This window comes from Mobula hypostoma, chromosome X1, assembly GCF_963921235.1.
Source record: "Mobula hypostoma chromosome X1, sMobHyp1.1, whole genome shotgun sequence".
NCBI classification, from domain to species: domain Eukaryota; kingdom Metazoa; phylum Chordata; class Chondrichthyes; order Myliobatiformes; family Myliobatidae; genus Mobula; species Mobula hypostoma.
The window spans coordinates 33887046-33896949 of NC_086128.1; the positions used below are offsets into that span (position 1 = coordinate 33887046).

Genomic DNA, 9904 nt, shown 5'->3' on the forward strand with positions numbered 1-9904 from the left:
CAGGACTTGATGAAACTGGTGATAACAGTGATGTATTCATTCAGATCAAAGATGAGTCCCTGAATATTGTCCAGTGCACTGACTCGAAGCAGTCCTGTAAGTTCAAAGTACTTGTATGTCACCATGTACAACCCTGAGATTAACTTTCTTTGTGGGCATACTCAGTAAATCCAATAACCATAATAGAATCAGTGAAAGACCACACCCAATAGTGATGTAACAAGTGAAGTTGAATGAAGTTATCCCCATCTCCTCTGCCTCTCTTGACCGTACTTCTTGGCTCTCACCACTGGTACTGGGTTCTTTAGTCTCTGCCTATATGCTGGGAGTAGAAATATAGCCAAGCGATCGGATTTTTCAACGTGTCGGTATGAGATGGCATGGTAAACCTTCTTGGTGGTGGTATAGCAGTGGTTAGATGCATAGGCTGTTCTGGTTCAACAATTGATATGCTGGTGGTAGTTGTTCGGAGACCTCTTCATGCGGTCTGGTTGAAATCGCCCACAATGATAGGGAAGGCATCTGGGTACACTGTTTCGTGAGAGGTTGTGCAAGGTGCGCACTCACAGGAGTTTGAAACTACTCACAGTTTCCACCGCTGTGCCACCAATGTGAAGAGGGGTACGAGTGGTGTGGGTTCTCCTGCAGTTGCTAACCATCTTGTTGATATTGACGAGGGGTTCATTTGCCTGGCACCGGGTCTTGAGCTCTTCCACCTCCTCTCTGCAGGTCGTCTCATCATTGTTGGTGATGAGCCCTACCACAGTCATGTCAATGGCGAACTTGACAATGTGATTTCCCGGGCGTTTGGCTGGGCAGTCGTGTGTGAGCAGAGTGTACAGCAATGGGTTCAGCACTCAGCCCTGGGGTGGGGGGTACCCATGCTGGGGATTATGGGGAGAGAGGAGCAGTTGTGCATCCTGACGAGGTTCTCCAGAAATTAACAAAATCAAAATTTGCTCTGGTGCTATCATTAGCTGTGAGGCATGGCATTCAATATAAAGTGTGACCAGCCACAGACAAGACTCCCATTTGCTCCACATGTTGACCCATTATAACAAACGTTAATGTTCCCTTTGTTCTCTCCATTCCCTACAACGAGTGGATCCTGTTGCATTTAAGCGTTCAAAGGCATGGCTGTTACTTGTGTTGCAGTATGGCAGTGTTATCAAACAAGGTGGAGTGAATTTAACAGTTCAGCAATGATTCCAGTTTGGCACCGAGCTTTTTTGGCTTCGGAAATTATTTACCATTCTTCTTTCTTCTGGATGTCTCCAAACTGTTTTCAGGTGGTGTGCATTTGTTTCGAATATATTTACTATTGTAATGCTGACTAGGTGATGTTGACCAGTTCATCTGATGTCAGTGGCGTTGATACAGAGATAATTACTGACTGGAATACTGGTAAGAATACTGCTCTTCCTGCAGCTGGCACCTGAGGGTTTTTTTAATATCCTCTTTAGAGAGCCACTAAATTGCTGGATGATCCATGAACACTATACCTTCTTTAGCTTTATTTATTATATTTTGTGTTGTAATATATAGTAATTTTTTATATCTTGCATGGTACTGCTGCCCCAAACCAATAATAAATTTGATTCTGATTCTGAATAACTTACAGGCCAACAGGGCGTCACTCCCTCTGTTCATACTTGACGTCAGCCTGAGTCTCTTGTGCTCAGATTATGAGAACTGGACTTGAAACCACCTCCTTCCAACCCAGAGTGTGGACACCTCCAACTGAGCTATAGATGAAGGGATGCCGTCAACAGTTGGTGCTTTCAAGGGTTCATTTTAATTTGGATTCACATGGCCTTCAGCTGACAGGCTAGCCAGATCCCAAAGAAGTGACGTTTGGCAGCGGTCCACTTCTCTGAGCCTGATTTGACACAGTGACCTTCACCAGGTGCTGCTTTCTTGGAACTTTACCAGGAGCAGTGTATGAGGTTAGGAAGGAAATGCTCTGTGTCGGGAGCAAGCCTTCACGTGGAAGTAAATCTCTACATCATTCATGGAGGCTTTACAGTACAGTGAGCACACCGTTATAAGTATTAAACCTTAAAAGAGAGATCACCAGCCAACCAAATCAATGTTTGAAATAAACTGCAGACTGTCAATAATCTTTTAATACCTCTCGTGCCATTGACAATAGGTATACTTGGAAAGACACAGTTTATATCTGTACTACTGACTGTTTTAAACCTGCTCTATTTAAATGAGTCATTGAGCAGTTCAGCACAAAAGCAGACCTTTTGGCCCATCTAGTCTGTGCTAACCTGCTCTTCCTGCATCAACCTGCACCCAGACCATAGCCCTCCATACCCCTCTCACCCATGTACCTATCCAAACTTCTCTTAAATGTTAACATTTAAACTTGTGTCTGCCACTTGCATTATCAACTCATTCCACACCTGCACCACCCTCTGTGCGAAAAAGCTGTCCCCTCACATTCCTGTTAAATATTTCATCTTTCACCCCAAACCTGTGACCTTTAGTATGTAGATAAGAGAAGCCAGCTAAGTAAATGAGAGATAGGAATAGAAGGAAACTGCAACAGGGTGAGTGGTGAGTGATAATTTCAGACATTACCCTTGGAAAGAAGGTTTTCATTTACAGTACGTTACAATCTTTGGAAAGAACTTCACACAGTTGGCTTTATTAAATCTCATCTTGTTAGTACTGCAGCCACTGTCCTTTGCTGGATTGGTTTCTTCTTGCTTTCTCTATTGTGAGACGCTGCAGATCGCAGTGCGATTACTTTTAATCATTTACATTTGTGAACAATGTTATGGCCTCTCATTGATTGCACCAGAACAAACAAAGCTAAAGGGTGGGAAACAGTCACAGACCCAGATCTGGAAAAACACTGGCCAGGTCTCATGAGAGTATGTGACCTGCAGCTAACTGTGCAGACGTCTGCTGAGAGCGTGAGAGCATTTCCTGGCAGTGGACTTGTTTCATTTTACCTGGAATTGTAATCACCTTGAGTACCTGTTTCCTTCTGACTGAGTGCTGCCTCAGTTTCAAAGTCTCTGTAGAATCATAAGAGTATTACAGCACAGAAACAAGCCCTTCTGCCCATCTATTCCATGCTGGCCTTATCTTCTGCCTAGTCGCATTTACTTGCACCCAAACCATAGGCCTCCATACCACTCCCTATTCAAACTTTCTTAAATGTTTACAATTGAATCCGCATCTACCGCTTTCACTAGCAGCTCATTCCACACTCGTGTCACTCTTTGAGTAAAGAAGTTCCCCCTCATGGTTCCCTTAAGTAGTTCACCTTTCACCCTAAATCTAGGACCTCGAGTTCTAGTCTCACCCAATCTGAAGAGAAAAAGACTGCTTCAATATTCCTGTCTCTACCTACTTTCCACCTCCCTGTTTCCCAGCTCCTCTACCACCCCCCCGCCAATTTCTGCTGGACAATATGGACAATATTCAGGATAGACAATATTCTGCGATTTACCAGCTTTTGATTATCTGTGTCAACTCCCTGAAGGTGTCCAGCAGCTCTCTTGATAACCAATCAAATGCAAAATGGATTTGTGTCCAATTGCAGTCTCTGCTTTTCTAATTAGGACATTCATCATTTAGTTTTGACAGCCATCACTGTTAAAAGGTGGAGAAAGATCTATTATAAAAGCTAATTAGTATGATTAAATGTCATGGAATTATTACACATGAGCCATTTGGCCCATGGCAGCTGCTTGTAGAGCAACCCATTCAGTCCCAGATATCTTGCAGCACTGCAGACTCTTGTCCCCGAGTTCCTATCCAGATCCCTTGTGAATCCCCTGATTGAAACCAAAAGGGAATTGGTACCAGCTTTAAGCCACTCCTTGCAGAAAAATATTTTGTTTTACATCCCCCCAAAATGTTGAATTTGGATCCCATGGTCCTTGTAGAATCTTATTGTCAATCAGTGTATGTCACTAATTACTTTCTTTATATTCCATCTTGTTCCAGAGTGCATGTCCCTTTTTCTATTCCCTCTCCCCCTCCCTCTCCCCTCCCCCTTCCACTCCCCCCTCCCTCTTCCCTCCCCCTTCCACTCCCCCCTCCCTCTACCCTCCACATTCCACTCCCCCCTTTCCCTATACCCTCCCTCCCTCTCTCTCTCCCTCCTTCCCCTGTCCCCCTCTACCCCTCTCTCCCTTCTCACTCTTCCTCTCCCTCCCCTTTCTCCCTCTACAACTCTCATTACCTCCCTCCTTCCTCATTTTCCCTTTACCCCCTCACACCTTCCTTCCTTCCCCCTTCTCGCTCTCCCTTCTCCCTCTCCCTCCCCCCTCCCCCTCTCCTCACCTCACCTCTCCCTCTCTCCCCTTCTCCCTCTCCCCTCTCTCCCCCTTCTCCCTCTTCCCCCTCTCCCCTTCTCCCTCTGCCCCCTCTCCCCCTTTTCCCTCTTCCCTTCTCTCCCCTTCTCCCGCTACCGTCTCTCCCCCTTCTCCCTCTTCCCTCTCTCCCCTTCTCCCTCTATACTTTTCTTCCTCCCCTTTCTCCCTCTATCCCTCTCTCCCTCTGTCCCTCTCTTCCTCCCCCTTCTCCCTCTCCCCTTCTCTCCCCCCCCCCCAACTTCTGTGACTGTGACTGATCTGGGATTGAAGTCTTTTTCTGAAAGGAGAGTTAAACCAGCACCTGACTCCACAAGTTTTACTTCATGGCCATTAGTTATTCCAGCAAATTGTCATAACAGGAAAGTAAGAAAACAGCATCCATGCTCTCTTCTCGCTACTACCATTGGGCAAGAGGTTTCTGGAGCTTTAGACCCTGCACCACCAGGTTCAGGAACAGTTATTACCCCTCAACCACAACTTTTCGTGTCTGTTACTGTGGATTTCCAGCATCTGCAGAATCTCTTGTGTTTGATTACTCTTCAGCCATCAGGCTCCTGGAACAGTATGGATAACTTTCAGCTCAGCATTGAACTGATTCCAGTTACTACACTCTCGCTTTCACGGACTCTACAGCTCATGCTCTCAGGAGCATCTATTCACTTTTATTATTTGTACAAGTTAACTTTTAGAAATATAGAAACATAGAAAGCCTACAGCACAATACAGGCCCTTCAGCCCACAAAGCTGTGCCGAACATGTCCTTACTTTAGAAATTACCTAGGGTTACCCATAGCCCTCTATTTTTCTAAGCTCCATGTACCTATCCAGGAGTCTCTGAAAAGACCCTATCGTATCCACCTCCACCACCATCACCGGCAGCCCACTCCACGCACTCACCACTCTCTGCATAAAAAACTTACCCCTGACATCTACTCTGTACCTACTTCCAAGCACCTTAAAATTGTGCCCACTCGTGTTAGCCATTTCAGCCCTGGGAAAAAGCCTCTGGTTATCCACACGATCAATGCCTCTCATCATCATATACACTCTATCAGGTCACCTCTCATCCTCCGTCGCTCCAAGGAGAAAAGGCTGAGTTCACTCAACCTATTCTCATAAGGCATGCTCCCCAATCCAGGCAACATCCTTGTAAATCTCCTCTGCATCCTTTCTATGGCTTCCACATCGTTCCTGTAGTGAGATGACCAGAATTGAGCACAGTACTCCAAGTGGGGTCTGACCAGGGTCCTATATAGCTGCAACATTACCTCTCGGCTCTTAAACGTAATCCCACGATTGATGAAGGCCAATGCACCGTATGCCTTTTTAACCACAGAGTCAACCTGCGCAGCAGCTTTGAGCATCCTATGGACTTGGACCCCCAAGATCCCTCTGATCCTCCACACTGCCAAGTATGATATTCTGCCATCATATTTGACCTACCAAAATGAACCATCTCACACTTACGTGGGTTGAACTCCATCTGCCACTTCTCAGCCCAGTTTTGTATCCTATCGATGTCCTGCTGTAACCTCTGACAGCCCTCCACACTATCCACAACACCCCCAACCTTTGTGTCATCAGCAAATTTACTAACCCATCCCTCCACTTCCTCATCCAGGTCATTTATAAAAATCACAAAGAGTAGGGGTCCCAGAACTGATCCCTGGGGCACACCACTGGTCACCAGCCTCCAAGCAGAATATGACCCGTCTACAACCACTCTTTGCCTTCTGTGGGCAAGCCAGTTCTGGATCCACAAAGCAAGGTCCCCTTGGATCCCATGCCTCCTTACTTTCTCAATAAGCCTTCGATGGGGTACCTTATCAAATGCCTTGCTGAAATCCATATACACTACATCTACGGCTCTATCTTCGTCAATGTGCTTAGTCACATTCTCAAAAAATTCAATCAGGCTCGTAAGGCATGACCTGCCCTTGACAAAGCCATGCTGACTATTCCTAATCATATTATACCTCTTCAAATGTTCACAAATCCTGCCTCTCAGGATCTTCTCCATCAACTTACTGAAGTAAGACTCACTGGTCTATAATTTCCTGGGCTATCCCTACTCTCTTTCTTGAATAAGGGAACAACATCCGCAACCCCCCAATCCTCCGGAACCTCTCCTGTCCTCATTGATGACACAAAGATCATCGCCAAAGGCTTAGCAATCTCCTCCCTCGCCTCCCACAGTAGCCTGGGGTACATCCTATCCAGTCCCAGTGACTTATCCAACTTGATGCTTTCCAAAAGCTCCAGCACATCCTCTTTCTTAATATCTATATGCTTAAGCTTTTCAGTCCACTGCTAGTCATCCCTACAATCGCCAAGATCCTTTTCTGTAGTGAATACTGAAGCAAGGTACTCATTAAGTACTTCTGCAATCTCCTCTGGTTCCATACATACTTGATTGGTCCTATTCTCTCACATCTTATCCTCTTGCTTTTGCACATTGGTTATTTGTCAGTATTTGCCTATGTATATTTTCTCATAAATTCTATAGTATTTCTTTATTTTCCTGTAAATGCTTGCAAGAAAATGCTCTCAAGGTTGTATATGGTGACATGTATGTACTTTGAAAATAAATTTACTTTGACTTTGAAAACAGAGCCCGCAACCCCCTCAAATCCCAAATGCACTGTAATTCAGACCCCTTTTGTTTAAAGCTAATTGTTCCAGGTTCTGTTTACTGGGATAATTAACTTCTACCAAAAGCAAATTGAAATAGTGTATGCACTGTTGGTGCGGGATGGTGAAGAAGGGTGGTGGGGTGGAGAAGAGTGGAGTAGCAGTGAATCAGGAGGCTATCTTTGGTTTATTTAAAGATTTGTTGAACTGGTACTTTGAGGGGTGGGGCAAGTTTGAACTTTGTTGCAGCTATATAGGACCCTGGTCAGACCCCACTTGGAGTACTGTGCTCAGTTCTGGTCACCTCACTACAGGAAGGACGTGGAAGCCATAGAAAGGGTGCAGAGGAGATCTACAAGGATATTGCCTGGATTGGGGAGCATGCCTTATGAAAACAGGTTGACTGAACTCGGCCTTTTCTCCTTGGATGAGAGGTGACCTGACAGAGGTGTATAAGATGATGAGAGGCATTGATTGTGTGGATAGTCAGAGGCTTTTTCCCAGGGTTGAAATAGTTGCCACAAGAGGGCACAGGTTTAAGGTGCTGGGGAGTAGGTACAGAGGAGATGTCAGGGGTAAGTTTTTTACTCAGAGAGTGGTGAGTGCGTGGAATGGGCTGCCATCAACAGTGGTGAAGGCGGATATGATAGGGTCTTTTAAGAGACTTTTGGATAGGTACATGGAGCTTAGAAAAATAGAGGTCTTTAGGTAAGCCTAGTAATTTCTAAGGTAGGGACATGTTCGGCACAACTTTGTGGGCCGATGGTCCTGTATTGTGCTGTAGGTTTTCTATGTTTCTATGAGTAACAAAACCAAACAAAGTCAATTTCTCAAAAAGGAAAACTCCCATTTCAGGAAACACTTTGGAAATAATTTGCAAATGCTGGGTGCTGGTGAACGTGTCTCTGTAGCCCACCAAGCCAACAAAGCCTCAATCTGATATTGCAGTAGAACAGGAGTTACCAGCCTTTTTTTATGCCATGGACCCCTACCATTAACCGAGGGGTCTGTGGACCCCAATTTGGGAACCACTGCATTAGTAGGACCCCAAGCAAAATACTGCCAATGCTGAAGTAAAACAGAAACATGAAATTCTGGAAATACTCAGCCAGTCAGGCAGCATCTATTGAGAGAGAAAGAAAAACACAGTCAGCTTTTCAGGTCAAGGACTTTTCATCAGAACGGTCATGGAAAGTCATCCACCTGAAACATTAACTCTGTTTTTCTCTGTCCTCAGAGCTGCCTGACTGCTGAACATTTCTATCACTTTTTCTCTTTTTTTCCGGAGTCACAGCTCGTAAACAGGGCCTCTGGCCCATCTGGTCCAGGCTAACCAAGATTCCCAACTAAGCCCTCCCATTTGCCCATGTTTGGCCCATATCCTTCTCAACTGTTCCTATCTACGTACCTTTTTAAACTTTGTTAATGTACGTGCCTACACCGCTTCCTCTGTCAACTCACTGCATATGCCCTCTAGTTTGTGATTCCCAAACCCTGGGAAAACAACTGTGCAGATGACTCTGTTTATACTCTTCACAATTTTATACATCTCTATAGAATCACCCCTAATTCTCCTACATTCCAGTGAAACCTACTCAACCTCTCTCCTTAACTCAGTCCCTCATGTCCAAGCAACATCCTCATTAATCTCCTCTGCACTCTTTCTAGCTTAATGGCATCTTTCCTACAGCAGGGTGAGCAAAACTGAACATGGTATTCTAAATATGGCCTCACCAACATCTTATACAACTGCAACATATCCCAACTTTATATTCAATGCCCTGACATATGAAAGGCAACGTGCCAAAAGCCTTTTTCTGTACCCTGTCTTCCTACGATGACACGTTCAGGGAACCATGGAATTGTATTCCAGGTCTCTGTGTTCTACAGCACTGTCCAGGGCCCATAACCTTTGACCCCAGTGAGGTTTGTGGTTGTAAATGTCTTGAGATATGCTGTACACCAGCACATTAGATCAAGACCTTTACAGGGAAGTACAACAGCTACAAGCACTTTCCATAGTAGAAAGTCTCCTGTAGAGTAAGGAATCAAAACCAAATGCTCCCACACTCAAATGAGTTGCACAGATTCACCATCCTCTGGCTAAAGAGATTCCTCCTTATCTCTATTGTGAGGCTGTGCCCTCTAGTCTTGGACTCTTCCGCTAATGGAAACATCCCCTCCACATCCATTCTATGAAGGCCTTTCAATATTCGATAGGTTACAATAAGATTCCACCCCCCCCCCCCCAAGCACTGAGGAGCACTGAGGTAGCATAGCGGTTAGCACAAATCGCTTTGCAGCGCCAGCGATCACCGATCATCGATCAGGGTTTGAATCCCGCCACTATCTGAAAGGAGCTTGTGTGTGTTCTCCCCATGACTGTGTGGGTTTCCTCCAGGTGCTCTGGTTTCCTCCTACATTCAAAGCCATACGTTTGGAGTTGGTGAGTTGTGGGCATACTAGGTTGGCATTGAAAACGTGGCAACGCTTGTGGGCTGCCCCAGCACAATCTTTGCTGACCTGATTTGACACAGACGATGCATTTCATTGTATATTTTGACATACATGAAACAAATAATGCTAATCTTCAGAAAATTCTAGTCTGAATTTAAAATCTTAATCTCTTTAAAATTCAACTGGAATTTATATGTTTCAATCCCTGAAAAGGCAGCGAATGAGATAACCCGTGAAAATGCAGGCTGGTCTGGAGCCCTGCGAATTGGTCGGAGCCTTGCCTCGCAGTGCCAGTGAGTCACTGCTTGCATAACTAACGGGCTGCTTGGTTTTCTTGGCAGGTAATGGTTAACGAAGCGGCTGCACAGCTCTGCATGATCGACAGCACTCTCCTGGCCAGGCGCGACGAGCTCTTCCCACTAGCCCGACAAGTAGTCCGAGACTCCGGGTACAAATACAGTCACAGGTATTCCAGG

At 45.3% G+C, this 9904-nt stretch overlaps 1 protein-coding gene across 2 annotated transcripts in view; it reads left to right on the plus strand.

Moving 5' to 3' along the window:
* The window catches only part of LOC134340310 (NGFI-A-binding protein 1-like), a 62427-nt gene that overhangs the window by 34216 nt on the left and 18307 nt on the right, over positions 1–9904 (plus strand). The window contains exon 3 of one of the 2 annotated variants that reach the window (XM_063037388.1): positions 9770–9903. In XM_063037388.1, the coding sequence (XP_062893458.1) occupies positions 9770–9903 (134 nt within the window). The remainder of the gene's footprint in view (positions 1–9769; position 9904) is intronic. The other variant, XM_063037389.1, reaches the window with a different exon arrangement.